This window comes from Elephas maximus, chromosome 24 (assembly GCF_024166365.1).
Source record: "Elephas maximus indicus isolate mEleMax1 chromosome 24, mEleMax1 primary haplotype, whole genome shotgun sequence".
NCBI lineage: Eukaryota > Metazoa > Chordata > Mammalia > Proboscidea > Elephantidae > Elephas > Elephas maximus.
In genome coordinates, this window is record NC_064842.1 from 32,640,453 (window position 1) to 32,666,938 (window position 26,486).

Sequence of the window (26,486 nt, forward strand, 5' to 3'; positions counted from 1 at the left end):
GATAACTGGGAGCTCCTAAAAATCAAACACCTAAGCTCATCCAATGACTTCACCAAAAGAGTAAAAAGACAACCTACAGACTGCGAAAAAAAAATTTGGCTATGACAAATCTGATCAGAGTTTAATCTCTAAAATCTACAAGATACTGCAAAACCTCGAGAACAAAAAGACAAATAGCCAAATTAAAAAACAGGCAAAGGATATGAAGAGGCACTTCACCAAAGAAGACATTCAGGCAGCTAACAGGTACATAAGGAAATGCTCATGATCATTAGCCGTTAGAGAAATGCAAACGAAAACTACAATGAGATACCATCTCATCCCAACAAGGCTAGCTTTAATCCAAAAACACAAAATAATAAATGTTGGTGACGTTGTAGAGAGAGTGGAACACTTATACACTGCTGGTGGGAATGTAAAACGGTACAACCACTTTGGAAATCGATTTGGTGCTTCCTTAAAAAGCTAGAAATAGAAGTACCGTACGATCCAGCAATACCACTCCTTGGAATATATCCTAGAGAAGTAAGAGCCGTCACAGGAATAGATATATGCATACCTATGTTCATTGCAGCACTGTTCACAATAGCAAAAAGATGGAAACAACCAAGGCGCCCATCAACTGATGAATGGATAATCAAATTATGGTATAGTCACACAATGGAATACTACACAACAATGAAGAACAACAATGAATCTGTGAAACATCTCATAACATGGATGAATCTGGAAAGCACTATGCTGAGTGAAATTAATCGGTCACAAAAGGACAAATATTGTATGAGGCCACTATTACAAGAACTCAAGAAAAGGTTTAAATACAGAAGAAAACATTCTTTGATGGTTACGAGGGTGGGGAGGGAGGAAGAGGGGTATTCACTAATTAGATAAAAACAGATAGTAGACAAGAACTATTTTAGGTAAAAAAAATAAGGGAAGATCAACACATAATACAGGGAAAGTCAGCACGACTGGACTAAACCAAAAGCAAACACTTCAACGGACAAAGTATCAGGGGCAGGGGTCTGGGGACCATGGTTTCAGGGGACATCTAGGTCAACTGGCATAACTAAATGTATTAAGAAAACCTTCTGCATCTCACTTTGGTGAGTAGCGTCTGGGGTCTTAAAAGCTAGCAAGTGGCCATCTAAGATGCATCACTTGGTCTCAACCCATCTGGAGCAAAGAAGAGTAAATAACAACAGACACAAGGAAAATAAGAGCCCAAAAGTCAGAAAGGGCCACATAATCCAGAGCCTCCATCAGCTTGAGACCAGAAGAACTAGAGGGCGCCTGGCTACCACCAATGACTGCCCTGACAGGGAACACAACAAGAATCCCTGATGGAGCAGGAGAAAAGTATAACGCAGAACTCAAATTCTAGCAAAAGACCGGACTTAATGGTCAGACTGAGACTGGAGGGACCCCAGAGAACATGGCCCCAGACTCTCTGACAGCCCCAAACTAAAACCATTCCCAAAGCCAACTCTTCAAAGATTAGGCTGGACTGCAAGACATAAATGATACTGGTGAGGAGTGTGCTTCTTAGCTTAAGTAGACACATGAGACTAAACGGGCAGCTTCTGTCCAGAGGTGAGATGAGGAGGCAGAGAGGGACAGGAACTGGTTGAATGGATACAGGAAATACAGGGTGGAGAGGAGGACTGTGCTGTCACATTACAGGGAGAGCAAGTAGGGTCACATTACAATGTGTGTATAAGTTTTTGTATGAGAAACTGACTTGAATTGTAAACGTTCACTTTAAGCACAATAAAAAAGAAAAAAAGGATATTCTTTCTTCTAAAGTACACACAGAATTTTTTTCAGAAGCAGATTGTTCTATATCCCCAGCTTAGTATCTCAAAACAAATGAACAAAAGCAACCCTAATATAGCTGAAGATTTACAAATATCTTATTTAGACTTCTGAATATAAGTTCTTTTTGGAAACTGATTTCTAGAAAATTTCCAAGTGCTCCTTAGTAGTACTATGATCACTGCTAATAATAGCTTAGATTTACTGAGTACTTATCATGTGTAAAACCATGAATTATTTAATCCTTACAGCAATCCTATAAAGTAGATACTCCTACTATCCCTTATTTTACAGATAAAAGTAGGCTTCCAGTGTGTGCTGCTAAGCACATGATTGCCAAGACTCTAGCTAAGTACCCATTAGCAAGTCATCATGTCCCCAGATTGCTGAAACTGAAATAGGTCCTCCAGAATTTAACATGTGGCTGAGTTCTACCACTCGCATGGCTTTTAAATAGTGTATCATTTTCCCTCATGGTTACTAACCCTGCGCAGCTCTAATGTTTCAGAAAATGTGAAGATGAAGCCTTCAGCCAGTGGAAATCAACGTTCACTTTCTGGTGTGAAATGTTTTTACCTTAAAGAATGAACATTGTGCTTTGTGTATATGCCACTCAGGGAATACTCTCTGTATTGAGGACTGTTAATGCTTATCTAATATCTATGATTATGGTAAATTATATTGATAAAGTAACGGAGCCCTATTGTTAGTCTGAAGGAGCCCTGGTGGCAAAATTATTAAGCACTCGGCTGAAAGGTCAAGCAGCTCGAACCTACCAGCCACTCCACAGGAGGAAAGACCTGGAAATCTGCTCCTGTAAACATTACAGCTAGGAAACCCTATGGGGCAGTTCTACTCTGTCCTATAGGGTTGCTATGAGTATTCAGAATGGACTTGACGACACACAACAGCAACATTGCTAGCCATGGAGTCTCTGGATGGCGCCAATGGTTAATGCGCTCAGCCGCTAATAAAATGTTGACTGAATTGAATAAAACAAGAAAGAAAACTCTATGGAGCACAGTTTTACTCTGACACACATGGGGTCGCCAAGAGTTGGAATCGACTTGACAACAACCGGTACTGGTACTTTCTCATGGAAAGAGGCACTTCCTGACAGACTACCTCTTATTTGCATGCCTGTCTCTCTCATAACTACCTTCCTCGTCGTTCCTTCCCAAACTGGGGGAAGAAGGGGGTCAGTCAGGCTTGCTTTCCAAGTATGAGAAACGAACACTGTAGTACCTTCCTTATTCTGTAGAGTAGCCTCAACAGCGCCACCTCTCTTAACACCTCCTAAGGGAGAAGCAATGTTTCGCCAATGGGATTATCTTAGCAAAGGTTTAAGGCAGGGCCTATTTAAAGTGTTACTTAACTATTTCCAAAATAGTAGCAAAACAGTCTCCCTGCAACTAAATGACTCCCAGGAAAGAAAGCATATGTTACATTTTAGTACTTGTTTTCTTAATCAGGAACAGATCCCAGTGGCTGGAATTTATTTTCTGAAGTACACAGCCACAACAACCAGAAACATCTTGACATGCTACAGCATCCTAACATTTCTCAAAATCTGAATTCCTAATTGGGTTAAAGAAAAAAAAAAAATGCAACCAGGAATTTTCATGCTGGTTTTGATTCAGGATTCAAAACAGAATACTAAGACATGCATTTTTATATTGTTCCAAACCATGTATAAGCCGGTTCAAAATCCCTACAACCCCCTCAGACACTGAAAACAAAGGAAAAACAGACCAATGCATGAATTCCAAATTTAACATGCAAAGAAATTCTTCTGCTTCTATGGAACATGAAAACTATCTTGTGATCTCCCCAAGGCCTTCAATCTATTTACTTTCTAAATGAGGAGTCAGAGCTGGGAGATGTTTGTATGACACCTGCTCCTTCCCTCACTGAATTGAAAGGACTCCGTTTTGTGTTTTTCTTTGTTAATTTATTACAGAAATCGGCAAGCCCTTTTTGTTGTTGATAGCTTAAAGTAAACTAAATTTTATAATAATGACAAATCCAGATGCCCCGTGAGGTCTGTAATAAATAATTATTATCCTCACCTGCGCAGTTTATCCTCAAGCATCTGCATGTACTTCACAGTCTTTTCCTTCACATTTGTTTCTGCAAAACAAAAATCCAAAGGTGATGGAACTGCAGTCAAAGAATGAATAAAAGACAGAACTACTAAAAGCTAAAAATCAAAGGACAGTGGTTAAGTCTCTAACAACAACAATAATACCCTGTGTTGGGAACTGGGGTCCCTGAGTGGTGCAAACAGTTAATGCACTCTGCTCCTAGCTGAAAGTTTGGAGGTTCAAGTTCACCCAGAAGCCCCTCGGAAGAAACGCCTGGCGATCTGCTTCTGAAAAATCAGCCACTGAAAACCCTATGGAGTACAGTTCTACTCTGACACACATGCAGTCACCATGAATGGGAAAGGGCTCGAAGGCAACCAGTTTTATGTTTGGAAAATACTCCAGTGTGTTGGGAGTGGTTGCCTGGAGCAATCTGCTGAAAAGGATTCTAAGGATGTGAGTGAGCACTGTAGGAGTCACCTTGGAGACTGGAGAGTACTGGAACTTGTGCCAACACTTGCTTTATTCTTTCAAAGATAGTTCATTTGCGGTCTGTCATTGGGTCACTTCATGCTCTGACTCTTACATTTCCTACATGGTAGCCAAGAGGCTGATTGTTAAATATTGGGAAAGAGAACCCAATAATTGGGTAGCTCCCATCCTACTGAAACAGGAACTTCACCAATGGGAGCAGGGAATCATAAAACCTTTTATGGAAAAACAAATCTAAACATGTGATCCTACCAGGAAGTAGAAAATCAATTGCTCAACTTCCAAGGCTGGGAAATCTGCTACCGCTTGAGATAAACTCAAGTGCCCAGAAATCACTAAATGTTGAAGGAAATGAATGATCGTTGTGGTTCAGTGAATCAAAGAGGCATTTTACTAATAATAAACAGATATAAAAGGATTGGGTACAATTTAGGCACGCTCTTATAATCTCTGTTTCCTCATCTATTGGATTAAAGTGCCTCTCGAGGTAATAACTGAGATGTGCGTATGAAGCACAAGAGAGAACCTGGCAGCTGATGGGTTTTCACTAAGTGGTGGTTGTAATGATCAATGATGTTGCTACTTCTATTGTTAACATTATCATTGTTAATCTTGTTGTTTTCCTTTATTTTTATTTCAAACTGTATTCTCAAACACAGTTGATACCAAAGGGTTCGTTAACACTCTAACATTAGGGAATGTGGAAAAGCAGAGTCGCTCTGCTGCCTCTCAGCCCAAGTTTGCACTACTGGGAGCCTCTGCTTTGGCAGCTTCTCAGGATCCATTTTAGTTACCACGTGTGTCTGTATGTGTATGTGGTGGTGGTGGTGGCGGGGGGGTGTTTTATTTGGAACTGGAAAAAGTATCCTGAAACTTCTCAAAGAGAAATCAAATATTTAGACACAAATTAAAACAATTGTATGTTCTGGTTAATTTGTTCGTGAAAGGTAAATAGTAAATTTATACAACGAACCATCTGTTTTAGATGGTCTCTTATAATTTATGTTGGCCACACCTACAGATTTAGTTGTGCTCAGTTTTTTCCAAATTAATTAATTAAATACATTTTTTCAGCACTTACTATATGGCAAGTGGAGCCCTGATAGCAGAGTGGTTAAGAGCTATAGCTGTTAACCAAAAGGTTATCAGTTTGAATCTACCAGTTGCTCCTAGAAAACCCTATGGGGCATTTCTACTCTGTCCTCTAGGGCCGCTATGAGTCAGAATTGGCTGTAAGGCAATGAGTTTGATTTTTTTGTTTTTATATGGCCAGTAAGGAGCACTGGTGGTGCAACAGTTAAGCGCTTAGTTGCTAACCAAAAGGTTAGTGGTTAGAACCCACCCAGCAGCTCTGCAGGAGAAAGACCTGGTAATTAGCTTCCATAAAGACTATAGCCAAGAAAACCCTGTACAGCATTTCTACTCTGTCACGTGGAGTTGCTATGAGTTGGAATCGATTGGATTTCACCCAACAACAACAACAACATATGCCAGGTACTATGCTAGTATGGGACTTTAGTTGTCATGATATAGTTCTGTAAACAGAGATCTGTTCACTGGTTAATCCTGAGCAAGCACTACAAATTCGGAATGTCCCAAGCAATGAGCCATCTTCATGACCATTGGTATGTTTGAGTCCATTGTTGCAGCTATTTGTGTCAGTTCATTGAGAGTTTCCCTTATTTTCACTGACCCTTTACTTTATCAAACAGTCTGACCTTTTTGAGAGATTGGTCTTTCCTGAAGACATGTCCAAAGTAAGCAAGACAAAGTTTTGCTATCCTCGCTCCTAAGGAACATTCTGGTTTTATTTCTTCGAATACTGTATAGCAACAGGCAGATTTTAGATAAATTTTAAAGGTAGAACCTGCATGATTCCATGATAGATTGAATGTGGGTGTGAGAAAGACAGAAGTCAAGAATGACTGCAAGGCTTTGGCCCTAAGCACTGGGAAGAATAGAGTTGCTATCAGCCGAGATGAGGAAGACCGCAGAAGGAACCAGTTTGGGGAGGCAAATAAGAGTTCATCTTGGATACATTAAATTTGAGAAGGTTATTAGACATCCAGTGTAGGTATGAAGTATGAAGCCAGATATCTGAGTCTGGAGTTCGAGGAAAGGTCTGGGTGGAGATGTATGTCTGGAAGCCATCAGCATTGGAAGCATCAAGGCTGGATGATGTCACTAAGGGAGTGAGAGTAATATAAGAAGCCCTTGATGAGCCCTTGATTTCCCCCAAAAGACAAAAATGGGTAGCATTTCCCTTGAGGAAAATAAAGCCTTATTCTCATGTTTAAAAACAACCCAGATGTCTACCATACTGATGATATTATTACAAAATTGAATGCTAAGTACTTGACTCCAATAAGCATCTGAAGCCCTAGTTGGAGACGTGCTGGTTTTCTCCAGAACCTGCAACTTTTACGTCTCTTTCCACTTGCCTGGAGGCTGCATTTGAAGAGGGTGCTGTTTTTGAAATACTACCTTATCTGGGTCCCCAGCCTACCTCCCAGCCAAGCAGTTTAAAGGTACTTCGCATATACTCACTGGATTGACCCACAACCTTCTCAAGAGGTTTTAAACTTCCTCAGTGTTATGCCCACAGAGGCAGGGACGGAGACTAAAGCACCCCTCATGATGGTCTCCTCCATTTTTTTTTCCCCCACCTCCCTCCTCTGTCTTCCTTTCCCTACCATCTTAGGTCTCACAGAGCAGGGGCTCACGAGAAAGGTGATGATGAGGCAGGATCCAGGGACCATGGAGGGAGCCCATATCAGAAATGAGGTTCCAGGGCCAAAATGCCCAAGAAAATAAAGAAGGCCAGGAGATTCTGAGCCTCCTGATTGGGACAAGGCAGAAATACTTCCCCTTCTACCCATTTGCTAAGGGAATCTGATATCCAACTTTAAGCCATAATATCAGAATGGAAATCATGTAATTAGTTTTATGACTCCAATTAAATAAAAATTGTTTGATAATCAAATGCTAAATGCTGTGAAAGCATTTCGCCAAGGGCACGGCACAAACACAAATCAATGTTACAGGAATTTAATACGAGCCTGAGCTCATGAAAGGTACTATGCTAGGCACTCTTTAAATATGAAAAGGATCGTGGCTTCAGGGGACACAGAGGTAGCTGTGGGTCCAGACTCTTCAACACCAATTTCTCACTAGAGTACACAGCAACATTTCCCATAAAGCTACACCATAAACCAATAATCCAAAAATGTCCCTATGAATCAGATGGAAAAAAACCCAAGCCCCCCAGCAATATCCTTTCCAGCATAAACATCAAAGGTAGGAGAATGGGAAATGGAAGCAGGTCCAATTAGGTTTCACGGTATTACACCTTTTGTTTGCATAATCAAAGGATAGCAGTATTTGTCATGATAATAGTACAGGAAATGAATAACACCCAGGCCAGCTTGCTATCAGATTGAATGAAGCAATGCTGAGGAACTTCAGACCCACTGCCCTCAATTAATTACAAGGGCACCATTGGATCAGTACAATATCATCTCACATTTAAACATGGAGGCCAGAGGGACCTTATCGGTTTAGCATTAACCACAAAATTTTGTCTAACACTAGTCATTTTACTGACGTTTTCTAAAGTAGCGTATTGTCCAAAGTAGCAAATTTTCTAAAGTACCAAGCGAAGCCTGGTCTATTTTTACAAAGTTTTCAGACTTCGAAGGCCAATATTCAAGAATAGATTTAAACCAAAATTAGCTTCCATTAGTAAAATTTCCAAAAGGAAGATACGAAAGGCAAAGGAAAAATTTTAGAAATCTGAGCCATTTTTGACTACTGAAGGTTCGAGTTAACGAAAGGACATCTGTTCTGCTCAGTTGGGTAGTTGAACCAGGCACGAAGATAAGCAGGTAACTCAGTCCTAACAAAGACCCAGGAACGTGAGCAATACAGAAAAATGGAGGGGTGGAATGAGGCTGTGTAAGGCCTTGAAAGCTGGCAGAACGCTTTCCATGAAGTCCTAGGTAAGTCTAATTTCACATTGCAGGGCAAGATAAAACACCAACCACGAGCTCCTAAAACCCAGACGGCTCTGTCTGTTGGCACCAAAGTGACACTGACTGTCACAGTGGAAACTCCATGTGTGAAAATACATGATAACAAGATAATATTAATTTAGCTAACATTTTATTGAGCACTTCCTATGTGTCAGGTACTATTCTAAGTACATTGCTCTGAATACCAACTAATACTAGAACTTATGAAGCAGGTCTATCAGTCTCCCTACTTAGCAGTTGGTTAAACAGAGGGACAGCAAGGTTCAAAGTCACACAACTAGTAAGGGGTACCACCAGAGGCTGTTGTAACAGACCACACAAATTCAATTTTAAATAGCATAATAGAAGCTCAATAAACGCATATGGAATGCAGCTGCCAATAAAATGAAGTGGGTATTCAAGGACAGAATAAATTTAGGAGAGAACAAAGGCCATGCTGTAAAAAGCACTGTGTATTGCAAAGAACAGCCGTTGACAAATGAAAACTGCGACAAATGAAAACTGCATGCACATAAACCACAGAAAATAATGCTACTCACATATCGGCGTAAGATATATTACCATTGCATAAAGTGAACTCAACAACATATATTTAGAAAATGTAAAAAGATATAGGCCAAGGTGATTTTGAAATAGATTGAAATGTGAAAAATGATTAATAATTTCCCAATGTTTATATCCGCATTGGTCCATGCTTCCAGTTAGAAGATAAATACATCTGGTTTTATGAACAGATTTTTATCCAAAACTCAGTTTATTTCTATGATTTTCAGCTCCCCCTATGCACTCTGATCATTTCAATAGGACTCTCAAGAGAGGATGCCTGACTTTAATAGGATACATGTCTTCACAGGCCGTAGGCTGCTATTGTTAGCTGCCATTCAGTCAGCCCCCAACTCATGGTGACCCCATACACAATGAAACAAAATGCTGCTTAGTCCTGCACCATCCCCCTGACCAGCTGTGATCCACAGGGTTTTCATGGGCTGAGATTTGGAAGTAGATCACCAAGCCTTTCTTCCTAGTTCATCTTGGTCTGGCAGCTCTGCTGAAGCCTGTTCAGCATCATAGGAGCACACAAGCCTGCACTGACAAGACGGTGGTGATTGTACCTGAGGTACACTGGCCGAGAATCACACTCAGGTCTCCTACGTGGAAAGTGACAATTCTACCTTGTAAACTCTCTGGTGGATTTATTTTTTTAGTTACTGAATAAATGCACTGACATCAAATTAACAATCGATTCATTTCCCATTGGCAGGACATCGTTCAGTATTTTGTTGTTAATTCTCTCTCTCTTCCTCTGCTGTTGATGAGACACTTGCAGAGAGAAAAAGTATATATCAGATATGAGTCCCACAGAATTAACAAATGGTAACAAAGAAAAGGCTGATCTTTGGGGTGTATCTAACCTTTATTCATACATTCACCTAATGTTTCTTAAAAGGCTACCAGGTACCCGTAAGATTGGTGCTCTACATAAAAACATCTGTACAAGACCTAAAGGTCAACATCTACTCAAAGCAAAGATGAGAAAATGAGGGGGCAGGGAAACTAGAGTACTGGGAATGGAATAACCAGAACACTATAAAGAGAATGATGATACATTGTGAAAAATGTAACTGATGTCACTGAAAAATTTGTGTGGAAATTGTCAAATGGGAACCTAACTTGCTGTGTAAATTTTCACCAAAAACACAATAAAATATTACTTAAAAAAAAAAAAAAGCCTACCAGGTGTGAGGTTCTATGCCAGGCACTGGGGCCAAAAAGATGAACAGGATGCTGCCCCGAACCTTGACACAACCAGGGTTGGGGACAGAGACAGTCACACAAATGGATGATTGGTAAAAGCAAGGTGCTGGGTTCAGTGACATAGGCTTAACACAGCAGTCATATGGGGGTACAGTGGAGGGAGACTTGGCCTCACTTTGAGGGAGTTAAAAAAAAAAAAGACTCCTGGAGGAAGTGACTGAGGTACCAATTCTGGATGGATTTTCCACACTAGCTGAAGCAAGAGGAGGCATGGATAATCCATAACAGCAGTTGCACATAAAATAAGATTTGTTTTTGAGATGATCAGGTATTTAATGTCATATCATTTTACCTCCCCAATAACATCCAAATCATTTTTTCCTTAAGCTTACATTAATATCACCTGAAGCAGTAAATGATCCCATGCCAAAGGGAGCAGAGCCACGAGAAATGGGCCAGTCAAAAAACACAAGGCAAAAAAAAAAACAAAAAGTGTATTCTTGCTAATATATCAAGAAATATTTTTCTAAAAATACATTACAGTTTATTCCCCCCCCCCAAAAAAAATAACAACAAAACACACACAAGGCTCTGAGCTTAAATCACCACTATCATGAGCCATAATTTCAAGCAGACTTTGAGATTAATTCGTTCTCCCAGATATTCTCCTTTAGGTGATGTGATTGAAAAGTACTGCGTTACAGTAACTTCAGAATCCCTGGGTCGTGAAAACAGTTAATGCACTCAGCTGCTAACTGAGGTTGGAGGTTCGAGTCTACCCAGAGATGCCTGGAAGAAAGGGTTGACAATCTACTTCTGAAAAACCAGCCATTGAAAACCCTATGGAGCATAGTTCTACTCTGAGACACATCAGTTCACCATGATTTGTAGTCAACTCCATGGCAACTGGTATTGGTACCAAAAAAATAACTTCACGCTGGTAGACACACCCAGAAAACAGAGTGAGAGAGCTTTTCAGAGCTGGAGTGTTATCATATGATTCAGTTGCTCGTGAAGAAACGAAGACCAATTCACACAAACTACATTTAAGCTTCTGCTTCCACAGTTTGACCCTGTGTGATAGTGTGTGGCTGTGACGGGCTGCAGCTGCTGAGTGGGCTCCATGAGCAAGCGCACCCAGTCGTCCTTGAAATCGAGAGGCCATTTCAAGAACTTGTTATCTTGATACTCCCGTCACCAGAAACGGTTCCTCTTTTGATGGGGAGAGATAGTGGCCAGGAGGAAGGGAAGGAGAAATGAGTAGGTAAGCTCGACAAGTTTTAAAAACCTTTACTCTACATCGAGTGCTTATGTTATCTAAAAGATAAAGCCCAAGTTCCAATTTCACCTGCTGTGCTTGTCACAGTTCAATTGGTATCATCTGATACAGTAAGTCTCACTTTCCTAGTTCCAGCCTGATCCTACATGCAATCTCGAGATGCCCTTGAAACGTACAGCCTAATACCAAAAACCAAAATCCATTGCCATTGAGTAGAATTCCAACTCACAGCAACCCTGTACACTAAATCTTTACGGAAGCAGACAATTACATCTTTCTCCCACAGAGCAGCTGGTGGGTTTGAACTACCAATGGTTTGGTTAGCCAGTGAGTGCACTTAAACCACTACACCACCAGGGCTCCTTGTACAGCTTCATAAATCCGTACTATTCAACGACAAAGAAGAAACCAAGATGGCGAGAAATGGAAAGCAGGTCAGTAAAGAGCTAACACTCCTGGTTTCAAGCTCCAAGTAGCCTCCCTTCACAGCCCCAGTACCGAGCCTTCACCAAATGTTTTTACTAAAAGAAAAGACAGGAGTATTCCTGCTCTCCTTGCTGGCAGCAGTAGGCTCTGGTTGGCTTTCCCGCTTTCCAGTGCACATTGAGAGGTGTGACCTGGAGATTAATTTACAGTATTACTCAAAATGTTAAATTGCCTATTTATTTGCCTTGCCTACCAGTGTACATATGAGAATTTAAAACCTTCGGTTCAATTCTTTGTGCCTTTATTTCCCTCAAACACACAGCAGGCACGCACGCACTTTACTCCTCTTTCAAACAAGGAATGGAATTCGGGATCTTGTTTTTAAAACTGAACACTAAACAATTTGTGTGTAAGGGGGAAAAAAAAAACCCTGAATCCATACTTGATCTTCTGCTAAGGAGAGGGAGCTCACCCCAGGTGCCAGGAACAACGCTTTCATGTGCTTTATCTGAGTTCATTCTCCTAAAACTCTCCAAATCCCTCATGAGCATAAGGAGATGGAGTGAGGCCAGTTAATTCAAGCAGTAAACACAAAATTCAGACCCATTTTGGTTTTATGCCAAAGTTTTCAAAGATACAATACTGCCACCCAATTGTTATGAAACATAAATTGTGATTTACACTGAAGGAATTCTCTATTTCACAGGAGGAAGGAGTTTACCGTTTCCTCTAAAGCAGAGGCTCTGCATACGTAACTGTTAACAGTGTCAAACTGGAATCTCCATTTGACAGGAAAGCCTGAGTCTATGGCTTGTTGTCCCAGGTGTTGCCCTAGAAAGGAGTTGCCAGCCTGGCTGCCCACAGGAGAGCTGCAATGTGCTGAAGGGCAGGAAGTGCTGCCATCTTACATTAACCGGAATCCCCCCTGCATGGTGCTTGGCGTGTTGAAGGCACCTTCCTGGACTGTCTTCAACCAGCTGCTGCGGAGTTGATTCTGGATCACGGCAACTCCACGTTTGTCAGAGTAGAACTGGGTTCCATAGGGTTTTCAATGGCTGGTTTTTTGAAAGTAGATTGCCAGGCCTTTCTTTTGAGGCACTTCTGGGTGGACTCCAACTTCCAACCTTTCGGTTAGCCATTTTACCAAGGCAGGGGCCCCTCTTATGTAGGTCTGCAGGCAATAATGGATGGAAGAGTTTTGAAGCATGAGCCTCTTAGCCTGTTAATCATTTGCACCTCCCTCAGACTGTCTTAGAAAGTGAGTAAGCAGCCAGGCCACACACAGCCTGCTCCCCACACCGACCAGGCTTTGACAAGGTAGGGCCTGCGAGGGGCGGGGGTAGATTTTAACAGCACCAACTGTTCCAACCTTTAGCCCCATAACATATCGCATCTGCCATGTCCACCGCCCCCATGTGTGAGGATTTTCCCTCTAACACCCAGCCTCTTTTCTCCTGGCATGCTAATCCTCTAGCACATCCTCATGGAAGCACCATCTTCTTCACGACTTTGTCTCCCTGGTCGAGGGGGCATGGATATGACCACAGGTACAAAATGATTACCCCCACTGGAGGTGAAGATAGGTTTGAATGGCAGCAGTGGGACAACAGAACCCGCACTTTGAATCCATCCGAGGCTTTGAAAGGAAGGGATGGCTTTCCCACATAGTATATGTTGCTTCCTCCCCAGGCACTAGACAGTGGGCCCAGCTCTCCACCACGCTCACAAGCCAACACAGGCGGATGCACCAGGCACACTTCAAAGATATTCCTAAGAAAAGTCTGCTTGAACTTTGGGAACATTCTAAATACAACTTTCTTACTGAACTATTTTTCAAGTCTTTCAAAGAAATGAGTCACATGGCCAAACTGGCCACAATGAAGCAAAGAGCAAGGTAGAATCAATGTTCCATTTGGAGACAATTTCACAAAAGTACAGTATTTAGATGGCTATAAGGTTCCTTCCATCACCAGTGACATGCCTTCCACACCACTCACACACATATACCACACACACAAACACATGCTTACAACAGACACATACACACACACACTCAAACACACTCACACCACGCACACATACATACACATACAATCACACCAAATACACACACATTGTCCTTGCCCAGGAGCTGCCATCCTCCCATGTGGCCCCACCACACATGATCAGTGCCTCTCACTGTAGAGTGAATCTTGTTAGAGGCTGAATGCCAGACAGACGTGCATCTGCTGGCAGGTGGATACTGGGTCTCCTCTCCTTCAACACTCAGCGGATGCACTGGTGAGGAAACAAATCGTGCTTAAAAGCTTTACAGAGGAAAAGATGAATTAATTGCATTTCTGCTTTACCAGGACAAACATAATGCAGGTGAGAAGGGATGGTGCAATATAGTCTTAGAGGAAAAACACATCCTGAACAAAGCTGCATGCTTCTACCCTAAGAGACTCATCCTCCAAAACTTCCATTCATTATTGCCCCCATACCTACATAAGAGTGGCCCCTGTCTTGGGCCCCATCCCAGCCCCTTCACAGGGCAAGGGGTCCACAAGGCCAGGAAACCTGCCCATCCAGAGCCTGCACCCTCCCTTCCAGACCTCGTTCTTATCCAGAACCCTATGTTTCCCCTATTCAAACGTTCTTGCCCAATTCTCAAACTTGAGCAAGGCTCTTCCCCAACTGCAGCCTCCTAAGGGTGTACAGCACTGCCAGTACATGTACCCCTAAACCCAAGTTGTATACAGGGTGACTATTTGTAGGGGTGCATGGAAGGAGTGGAAGGTTCCCCAGGACACTGCCTACGAGGAGGAGTATAGCATGCTGGGAGTTTACTAGAGCCAGTTGTTCAGATCAGCACCTGTGAAGGGAAGGGCAGGAGGCTGGGTAGGGCAGAAGAAGTTGAGCTACAATGCAGACCCAACAATGGCCAAACCTTCAGAGGTGTTCCGAGTTACGACAAGGGTTTTTTACTCCTGCAATGATTGGTCTCACCACCTGTCTGTCAGCTTGTTGTACTGTGATGACTTGCACTTTACCCCAACTATCCATCTATCTATTGATTGTTGATTGGTCACTGGATGCAAGCACCTCTCCTTACTGGGGAGGCAGTTTTCTTTAGCCACAGCAATCCTGAAAGAGAGCTGAGGCCCATCTCCCAGCGCCATCCAGCAGCTGGAGGAATTAAGTTCCTCCTTCCAGAAGGGGATCTGGGCAACACTCAGACACCCTCCACAAGGGGTGTGGGTGGAGCTCAGACAGGCAAGCTGGGGTGTCCAAACGTTTGTGTGTGAGGTGCTTGTGGTGAGTGATGACCCAGGCCGAAAGGAAGCAGCAGACCCAGATGGAAAAGAAGCAGGAGACTGGGTGTGGCCAACTCTCCCACACACCTTCACTTTCTGGCACAGAATTTCCAGGAATTCAAGAATCTTAAATTCACATCTGGTCTCCTAACCATTAAGAAATTATATTTGTCGAAGTGGGACAAAAACTTATTGCCATTGAGTTGATTCCTACTTATAGCAACAGAAGAGTAATAGTTAACTGTTTACTAATGGATTTGTAACTTTAAATATTCAGACATATGGTGTATAAGTCTATTGCTGTATTTTTGCCCTGGCCCCATATGTATTAGTTGCTTTTACGGATGTTGGCAGTCAATTCTAAAATGGACAAGGGGAAGTTAAGACAATCTTTATCAGCTATGGATAGGGCCTTATGTAATAGCTGAATTTCAACTTTATCAACCCAGCCAACAGGGAGAATAATCCTTGATTTTCAATAGTCCCAGGCAATAATGTATGCAGTGAGACACATAGACAGCACCTTGGTGGGAGAAGCATCAATGAAGGAGGCCATGTTGGGGGCAGCACAAAGGATGTCAGGGGCTAAGAGCCCCACTCGGACTGTGCCTCTGTAAGTTCTACCATGGGCATATCTGGGTGTGAAACTTGGTTTATTCCCTGTTTCCATGTAGCAAAGCTAGAAGACGGTGAAGGGTGAGTACGGGAATCAGAGGGGAACTCTCAGTGGTGTTTGCTCAGGTGCCATTCAGCAGGGTGCCCGATAGGGAGGGGCTTGCAACTCCTATCCTTCTGCAAAGCCTGCCTAACACCTTACACCAGCTTCCCGCTGCCCTTGAGTCAAGTTTGAATCCTTCCCCCAAGCCTTTGGCTCTGCATGGTGGACCCTGCTGATCTTGTCAGCATCCTCCCACTGTCCGCTTGCACACTGGTCTTGTTCTTCTCTTCACTACACCAAGCTCATCCCCCTTCTGCCTGGAATGCTCCTTGCTGGCCAGCTGTGTAAGTGGTAACTCCTTAGAGGGGTCCTCCCTTCCAAATCCATTGACTGCCACCCCCACCCGATTAGCCTCCATCTTTCATCCCTGACTGTTGCATCCATAGCCCTTACAACAACTTGTAATTATTCTATTTATGGGTCTATTTCTCTGTTTTTTCTTTCTCTCCCATTAGAATTCAAGACTCATGAGAACAGTGCCCCATGCTGGGTTCTCCTTAGTGTTTGCTGGATTACGTGTTAACTCTGGCATAAAGTGTAGCTGATTATACTTTCCTGTGCCCAGCTGCCGAATCCCACAATGGCTGTGTAATGCAGGAACAGCAGGTGGAAGTGTGGTGCAGTTGATTACTTTCATGTGGCCTTTCTAGCCACTGTCTTGTAACTCCCACCCAGGTAATTGTGTGATAGGCTAATTGTGGCCTACCAAGGGGATTGGTCAATTTTACCTTAAAAGAGAGCCAATTCCAGAGAGAGAGAAGCCCACCACCACCAAGGAAGGAGAGACTAACAAGAGAGGCCCAGCGGCAGAGACCTGGCAGCAGGAGATGGTGTGGTGGGCTTCCCAGCCCATGGAGAGAGAAAACTGAGTGCCTTTGGGCAGAGACCGAGGGCAGGGCCAGGGAGAAGCGTGCCTGTGAGCACAGTTGGGGAGAGGCTACCTTGACGGAAGAACCGTATCCTGAGAGTTCTTGAGCACTAATTTTAACTATTACTTCCCTAATAAACCCCATTGCTGTGAGTATAGTCTGTGAGTTCTGTGTGGCCATTGCAATGAATTAACAAACCCAGCAGAGAGTGCTATGGAAGGGACAGTTGGTGTCAGAATTGGTAGAGATGGTAAGAGAGGAGGTGTGTCTGATCTCCACCTCATAGGAATCAGCCTTGGGCTGTTGATCTTGGTTCTCCTTCCCCCTTGTGGGGTTGGAGGAGGTCAGACACCTCCCCCAAGCCATTTTTACAGGAAAACATCTGTTTATGAGCTTGGGCAGTGGTGAAATGGGCATCTGCAGAGCAAGTGCAGGAGACATAAGGGGCCACTAGTGCCTGCTGAGCTGAAGCTCCGGAGTGAACACTGTCAACATCTCCTGGCTGTAGGAGCCTGAAACTCACCTTGGACTACAGAACAGCTCACTGCAGGAATATATACAAGGCCTGGAGGTTACTGTGCCAAATTCTAACCCTAGAACAGGGACTCAGGACTATGGGTGAAGGGGAGCCCCCCTGCCCATCTGTCCACAGGGATGCCTGTGAGTGCAGGTATTTGTAAGTCAGGGAGCCTATCTGTCCTGCTAATGCCCATGTCTTAACCTGCTGCCCACCTGCCATCTGCCATGGACATGGTGGAGCCAGAAGGAACATGTAGGCTGCAGAGCAGAAGAATGCTGCAACTCCCCAGAGACTCCCAGCCCAAGCCGGCCATGGCCCGACCTTGCAACTGAGAACATAACACAGCAAGTGCTAAGGCAGAATTTCATGTTCATTTTGACTCTAGAAACCATGTTTGGAGTGATGTTAATGTGAAAACGGAATATATTAAAACAAAGTGCACTGACACACAGCCTCTCCAATGGCCTGAGTGTGTTCCTCCCTTCCTTCTGTCCATCCTCGCTCTCAAACACGTCCTAAAGAGCACAAGATACAGGAGAATTTAAAAATAGCCTAACATGGATTTCTAATAAACTAAATGAGTCCAATTTTCTATGCCTTTCATTTTAAATTATGCGCTAAATGTCTAGAAGCTTAAGACATAAGTGAGGAGGAAAGGACATTTAAAATCTAATTTTCAAATATTGGGTCCTAAGGCAGAACAGTGAAAACGCATTTACACATATAATTGCGCCTGCAAATCAATACTGGCAGAGCACGTGCTCCTTGGCTCCTGAGATCAGCTGGCTCGACCCACCCAACCTTGGGAACCAGTTTGCCCACTTGGCAGGGTTGGCTAAGCCCCTGTTAAGGGCCAGCTGGGGTGCTGGGCACTGACAAGAACTGTTCTCCAGCCTCTGTACTCAAGAGCCTGTGACCTGATGAGGGAATCGGGGAGGTAAAGAGGTGTTTGCAACACAGAGAGGTGCAGGAGAGAGGCCAAGATGGATGGGCACACAGAGAGGCACTTCCTTGGTGAGGAGTGGGAGGCCAGCAGGTGCCATGGAGGAGGGAACTGCTAAGCTAAAATATGAAGCATGGACAGAGAGGGAGCAGGTAGCAAGCAGGGGTTTTGTTGGGGTGAGGGACACATATGCACAGGCCTGGAAGCAAAGGCGGAACAGGGCTATTTGGGAAACTGAGTGTTCAGGATGACTGAAGACAAACGATGCATGCGTGAGGAAGGAGAGAACAAGGGGCGAGTGGTAAGTCAAGACATGAGGACACCTCAAGAAGGTCCTTACCAGTCTTTGTGGAAATTTGGACTTTATCTACTTGTTATGGAATTGAATTGTGCCCCCCAAAACTACGTGTTGGAATCTTAACTCCTATGCATGTGGACGTAATCCTGTTTGGGAATAGGGTTGTCTTTGTTCTGTTAATGAGGTAATATTAGTGTAGGTTGCCCTTAAACCAACCACTTTTGAGATATAAAAAAGCAGACTCAAGAAAGCACAGATCGGGGAAGACATAGGCCATGCCACATGAAGACAGCCAAGGAACCAAGGGGTAGAAGCTAAAAAAGACAAGGACCTTCCCCCAGAGCCAACAGAGAGAAAAAGCCTTCCCCTAGACCCAACGCCCTGGACTTGGACTTACAGCTTCCCAAACTGTGAGAAAACAAATTTTTGTTCATTAAGGCCACCCATTTGTGGTATTTCTATTATAGCAGTACTAAGAAAGTAAGACACCACTCCAGGGTTTTACACAGGAGACCAATATGTCCAGACTTCCATTTCACAAGAGCAATTTCCCTGCAATGTAGAGAGTGGATTACAGGGGGAATGAGGTTAGATGTAAAAGTATCAATTGAATACTGCAAGTGGTCTGGAATCAGGTGGTGCTGGAGGGATAGACAAAGGTGGGGTGACATGAAAGATATTAAGAAACATAATTGACAGAATTTAGTGCTAGGTTGGATCCATTCATTCACTCAACAACTATTTATTGAGCAACTACTATCTGCTGGGCACTATTCTAGAAGCTAGAGATGCAGCAATGGAAAAAAAAATCTTAAAAAACAAGTGGATATTTGTAAAGTGCTGAAAGCAGAGCCTGACATTTGGTAACTACTGTATAACTGCTTGTTAAATAGAATGAATGAAATAAAAGAGACATGGAGTTTACATTCCAAGGGTTGAGAGACAATAAGCAAAGCAAATAAATACATAATATGTCAGATGCTGAGTGAAAAGGAGTATGTGTGTATTGGGGGAGGGTTGCAATTTTAAGTAGAGTGGCCAGGGGAGTCCTCCTTGAGATGATGACATTTCAACAAAGACCTGAAGGAGGTGAGAATTACACAAAGGGTAAAACAGAAAAGAATCAAGTCTGACGCCAGGTTTCTGGCTTGCTCAACAGGCAGTGGAGAAGTACTACAGATGAAACAGATTTGGCAAGAAAGAAAAAAAGTAGTTCACTTTCTAATACGTAGATTTGAGGCACCTTTATGGCACCCAAGTGGAGATGCCCAACAGAAAGTGGCCGTATGAGTGTTCAGAGAGAGACAGAATCAGGGTTCACAGACATTAGCATGGCTAATCGAAGCAGTGACAGCAGATGGGACCACTCAAGATGGGTATATTTGTTTCCTTTTACTGCTGCAACAAATTACCACAAACTAAGTGACTTAACACAACACCTATTTGTTAGCTCACAGTTCTGTGAGTGAAAAGTCCAGCACAGCACGGCTCAGTGGGCCCTCTGCTTAGATTCCCACAGGGCTGAAATCAAGGGATTGGTAGGGCTGGGTTCCCTTGAGGAAGCTCTGAGGATGAATTCACTTCCAGGCTCATTCATGTTGTTGGCAGACATCAGTTGCCTGTGGTTGTAGGACTGGGGTTTCCATCTTAGTTGCTATCAACTGGCATTTGCTCTCAGATTCTAGGGCCACCCACATTTCCTGGCTCATGGCCCCATTTTGAAATCCAGCCATGACATGTCGAATCCTTCTCAAACCTCAAATCTCTTGGATTTCTCCTTCTGCCTCATCTCCCCTCTGCTTACAACTGAAAAAATTCTCTACTTTGAAGGGCCCATGTGATTCAATTAGGCACACCTGAATAATTCAGGAAAACTTCCCCCATCTCAAGTTCCAGAACCTTAAATTAATCACATCTGCAAAGTCCCTTTTGCCATGTAACATACTATATTCACAGGTTCTAGGGATTAGGGCATGGACGCCTTTGGGGCCATCATGCTGCCTACCACAATAGGCAGGTAGAGGGCAACGAAAAGGTGGCGGGGAACAGAATCCAAAGGAACAACACCTTAAGAAGATGGGCAAAGAAGGAGGAGCCAGCAAAGTTGACAGAGATGGGGAGGCCAAAGAAGCAGCAGGAACTCCATAGAAGGGTCCATAGAAACAAGTGGACAATGATGTGTTCCCAAAGCAGTCAACAGGACCACATGCTGCCAACAGGTCCAGAAAGACACGGACTGAATATCATTGTTTGGATTTTGCAATAAAAAAAAATTATTAGTGATCCAGAACTACCTTTACATACTCACTCGCCCACATACCTTTCACACTGTTTCCTACCAGGTGCTATGCTCCCCACCCCCTTGCAACTTCTCCACAGGTTTCCACTCTGTCACAGGTCCCTCCTGCCTGCAGTGACCTCCCTCCCATGCCCAGCCAACAGCAACCTGGATATCTACCCTGCAATCAGCCCATCCACACAAGAAGCAGCTGGCAGAGCTGTGCACTAGGGGACAACATCTCCAGGTTGTCACTCTGGCTGGGTACCAGGGCCTTCTCAGTAAAATGTCCACAAGCGCCAATTTGAAATAATCGGGCCGACCCCCACTCTCGTGCACACTGTCCTCCTGCTGAATGAAACCAAAGCTCCATGTACAGCGGAAGCAAATGATCAAGCCTCTTTCCACTACATCCACTGAGATGGATCCCCTGACATCTGAGAGCACTAAATGCCTCCTGAAAATCTACTCCCTGCTCCCCACAGTTCCCTGGTATTTGTTTTAAGTATTTAAAATGTATTAGGCCTGACACTAGAATGGTTAATAAGTTAATGTCCTGGATATTTAGGAGGAGGTGCATATAAAATGATTGGCTTAAGATGATCCCAGTGAAACCATTCTGCTAACAAGATCATAAAACATACTTTCCCAGGGAGTCATATATACCTGCCTCGACTCTATAATAAAATGGGGATACAGGCTTAATGGAAGACAGAGCCTGTTAGATGGCAGATTAAAGTGTAATTTTCATCTCACATTACTGTGTTTGAGGGATTGTAGTATCTTTTTTGTGATAGTCTTTTCTGTCATCAGACTCATAGATAAGTGAGCAGTTTCTCCTTATCGCAGGAACATAATATAAATATATGAGCTGAATGGTGACCCTTTTGACCAAAAGAAAAAGGAAAAATACCAAGCCTAATCCCTATTATTGATTTTACAGACACCACCAAAAAGACCCTGTTACTACCTCAGAATCTCCCTGAGGTTAAAAAGGGAGTTAGTTTTAAGGGACTGTGAAAACATATTCATTTTACTTAATTATCAGAAAACAATGTGGGTGAAATGCCTATTACTTCATCATTAATTATAGGTGTTACAATTCAGAGACATAAAGGACAGTGGCCTCAGCCTGTAGTGTGACAACAGTTTCCAAATCTTTGAGACCTATTTATCTCCTTTGTGTAAACCCAGCCCAGCAGCTCATGCCTCTGCCCGGTTTTCTCACCTGCACAATTTTCATGATGCAACTCTTTTTGCCACCTACTTGCACCCAATAAAAAACATTTAAAAACATTTTCAAAATGAAGAATGCCTGCCGTCATCTCTCTATGGTTCTTGTTGTGGAGGGAAAATAAGATCTCCCCATGTAACTACACTACGTCCCCAGGCCCATGGACAGAGCAGGTGGCCCTCTCTTCTGTGACATCCCCATCCCATCACATCTCAGCTCTGAGACAGGCTAAGAGAACTAAGCATCAGGGCCAGGTGGTGGCTGGCTTCTGGGAGGATAGGAGCAGGAGGAAAGCATCTAGTCTGTGGAGGAAGAGGAGTACAGGGTGCTGGGCTGAGTCCAATGTAATAGAGCCAAAGACAGGCAGGCCTGTCTGTCAGCCAACCCAGCATCCAAGTCAAGGCCCCATGTTAGTGAGCAGACAAGGCTAGCATCAAAATCCGTTGCTGTTGAGTGGATTCCGACTCTTAGTGAGGACAGAGTAGAACTGTCCCATAGAGTTTCCGAGGAGCGCCTGATGGATTCAAACTGCCAACCTTTCAGTTAGCAGCTGAGCACTTAACCACTGCACCACCAGGGCTCCAAAGGCCAGCACATTGGGTGTAATTAGCACCACTCAGCCCAGAGTAACTTCCAGGGTCAGACTCTCACTGTGTCAGGACCAGTTCTGAGGCTGCTCCCCCCACCCCGCCCCCACCCAGTGTGGACATGTTCCATCTCTTTTAAAGTGAAGGTCCTCTGAACCTGTGACTGCCAGGTATCCGGGTACATTAAGAAGAATCTAGAAACCACTTAGGTGTTGGAGAGGAGGAAGCTGTAAACAATTCCATGCAGAAATAGAGTCTGGTCACAGGCACATGTAACTTATATACATTCAGCAAGGTGTCCTATGTGTAACTGTTTCATGCAATACAAAATATTGGCCAATTATATTTCGTGTATGTACTTATTATGGATTGAATTGTGTCCCCCCAAAATATGTGTTGGAATCCTAATCCCTGTATCTGTGGATGTGGAAACAGGGTTTTCTTTTTATGTTATGGATTCTAAACCTAAATCCTTTTGAGTTATAAAAAGACTAGAACAGACCCAGAGACATACCTGTGGGAAGACAGATACCTTGTACTGTCTACAAGCCAGGGAACCCAGGAACGTCTGGGGCTGCTGACAAGAAAGGACTCGACAGGGCTGACATCCTGGTTTGGACGTCTAGCCTCCAGAACCGTGAGAAAATAAATTTCTGTTTTTAGAAGACACCCACTTGTGGTATTTGTGTTACAGCAGCAGTAGGAAATGAAGACAGTACTCTGTTAAATGTTGTCCATTAAAAACTTATATATACTCATATTAATGAAAAGACATATACAAAATCTTGTATATGATAATTTAAATGCAATTTAAGGGATTTTCAAGGGCAATTTTAAATGTGCTTAATTTTTGGCTTAAGTGTTGACTTTAGAACCCAACCCTTGGATGAGATACCAGCCTCCTTACAACTGAACAGGCTTTATAAGGGCTGCCCACCTAACACCAGGATTATACAGGGATGCAAGTTTTGAAAGGTGGCCTTCATAGTCAATGGCTTTCCACTATGTTCTCTGGAATCATCCACTGTTGAACAATCCTATAGAGTGTTTGAAGGACAAGGCACACATCTGTGAGACATTCACAGCCTTCACTTTCCTACTTTGGAAAATTCAGGATCTGAATTTTGAGATCCACTTTAAATAAAGTTTAATTTTTTTCCCCTTCTGTGGATTTATTTCTTTTGTATTTATGAAGTTGTTGGGAGTTAAAAAAAAAAAACCTCTCTTGAAAAGAAAAGGAAGGCCCACCCACCATTGTTCCCAAGGGGCTTGGCTTCCCCTGTTAGTTGTCACTTGTATATGAAACTCTCAGAATTTCCTATGATCCTCTGTGGCTCGGCCCTTGCTCCACGGAAAGTCTGTAGAACAGACTGTATCATTCTGCTGTATTAAGACGTTCTTAGCTCTCTTTAACACAATCCTCCTTTGTTACATTTTGGCAAGAGTCCCCTCTGAATGTGAGCACACAGAGGCTGTGTCCTTTATCTATCTGGCTCAGACCCAGCCACAAGCTAATCCCGCAGGCTGTTCAAACAAGAGCCGGAGGGACAGGGATAAACCCTTCCCGAGGGTTTCACTGGTCTCTCCCTGAATCCACCTGCAACGGAAGGTGTGAATCCCAGAGGAAGCATCATTCCCCAAGCGGGAAGAGCCAGGGTGCCACCCCCACTGCCAGCAACCTTCCAGTCGCCTCTCAGGAAATGGAAGTCAGGCTGCAACCATGAAACTGAACAATTTCTCATCCGATCAAAATAAAGAATCATGCATTTTCAGTGATCTTTTCAAACAGATCATTCATATAAGAAACTTGACAATCATTGACAGGACTGCTTTTGTTTGTTTGTTTGCTTGTGTGTTTGTTTGTTTTCACCTAATTAGGTAACGAGACATGGGATACGTATCTTCTTTAAACTACAATAAGACTTTAAGATAAATTAACACTATTAAGACTTTACCTTCATGAGTTTAATATTTCTACTGGGATTTGGGTTCGTTTTCTCATCCCCTTTTCTTTCACTTTTCTGTGCTATCTGATGCCCATTAGAAGCAATAAAAAGGACCCATACTTGATGACAAAGATAAACAGGCACTGTTCCCACAAGCACGGCCACACACAGTGTATATATAAGAGAACTACTCCCCTGAAACCTACTGCTGAGTGGCTGGGCTGCCATCACATTTTCAACGGAATAAGGGCATTTCCCACCAACACTTTTCCTTTTGCAATCTAATCAGAAGGCACTGATTATACAGCTCAAGAGAAGACAAGAGGCTTACTATCACTTGATAGGTTATTGCGTTTCAGAGGTTAAATCTTTGCAGGGATGCCCGGCACTTCGTAACTCCAGGGGGCCCCATGCTCACAGAAGACTATGCTACGGCCCTGCCATTCATGTAGTACTTGGCACTGCTCCTGCAATTTGGGAATCTGCTGCCAGGTGACTGTGAGTGCTGAGTGATTACCACATGGTACGGACAGTCTGGCTCCCCAAAGCCATGAGCAGTGGACTTACAATACTGGTCGCTTTTGAGCCTGAGCTATACAGTGGGTCCTCCACAGACAGTGGGGTCATCGTGTGACAGAAGAGCAGACATCCCGTTGCTCCAGAGTCACTTCTTAGTAGGCTTTGGTGCATTCATTTACTCACAGACCCAACAAACATTTGTTGAACACGCATTTACCCTGCCAAGAGCTCCTGAGTCAAGCTGAAGTTCTATGAGCAAACCCTCTCTAGGTCACTGTGTCATGAGTCCATCCCTAAGGCATCCTCCAGTAGATCTGCATGCCAAAACAAGCACATCAGAATAGAAAGGAGCTGTGCAGAGACTAGCCCACTGCTCCACCTGCGGTCAGGACAGATCCTAGCGAGCCCAAGTGCAGACTGAGTGCAGGGCTCTGCATGTCACTGTGCCCAAGGTGTCCAGCCTGGTTCTGGCTTCTTTCATGTTGGGGACACCAGGAAATCAGGACTACTTTAAAGTGGGGGTATTCAGCTCCACTCTGGTTCAACCTGACCACTACCTCACCCTCCTGGGGTTCCTCCCAGAACACAACCATGACCCCCAGAAGTGAGCCAAAGTGGGTCTCTGAGGGCACAACCTAGTTTGGGAACAAAATATTCAAAAGTGGACCAAAAGCAGAATGGCTAAAGGTGATGCCATTTGCCCACCCTTCTTCTTGTTAGTTGCCCTCGAGTTGGCTCCAACTCACGGTGACCCACATATAACAGAAAGAAACACTGCCCTGTCCCGCGCCATCTTCACAGTTGTTGGTATGCTGGAGTCCATTGTTGTGGTCACTGTGTATTTTGAGTGCCTTCCTATGTGATCCGTAGGGTTTTCACTGGCTAATTTTTGGAAGTAGATTGCCAGGTCTTTCTAACTAATTTGTCTTAGTCTGGAAGCTCTGATAAAACCTGTCTACCATTGGTGACCCTGCTTTCAGCAACACAGCAACACACAAGCCACTACAGTACGACAAACTGAAAGACATGTTGTCTCAGTTATCTAGTGCTGCTATAACAGAAATAGCACAAGTGGATGGCTTCAACAAACAGAAGTTTATTCTTTCACAGCCTAGGAGGCTAGAAGTCCAAATTCATGGCGTCTGCCCCAGGGGAAGGCTTTCTCTGTTGGCTCTGGAGGAAGGTCCTTGTCATCAATCTTCCCCTGGACTAGGAGCTTCTTAGCACAGGAACCCTGGGTCCAAAGGACACACTCTGATCACAGTGCTGCTTTCTTGGTGGTATGAGATCCCTATGTCTCTCTGTTCTCTTCTTTTATATCTCAAAAAAGAGTGGCTTAATACACAACCTAATCTTGTAGATTGAGTCCTGTGCCATTAACACAACTGCCACTAAT

At 43.6% G+C, this 26,486-nt stretch overlaps 1 protein-coding gene across 2 annotated transcripts in view; it reads right to left on the minus strand.

The window, feature by feature from the left end:
• The window catches only part of DISC1 (DISC1 scaffold protein), a 417,270-nt gene that overhangs the window by 89,799 nt on the left and 300,985 nt on the right, over nucleotides 1-26,486 (minus strand). For both annotated transcript variants that reach the window (XM_049868319.1, XM_049868320.1), the window contains exon 10: nucleotides 3,885-3,945. In XM_049868319.1, coding sequence (XP_049724276.1) covers nucleotides 3,885-3,945 — 61 coding nt within the window. The remainder of the gene's footprint in view (nucleotides 1-3,884; nucleotides 3,946-26,486) is intronic.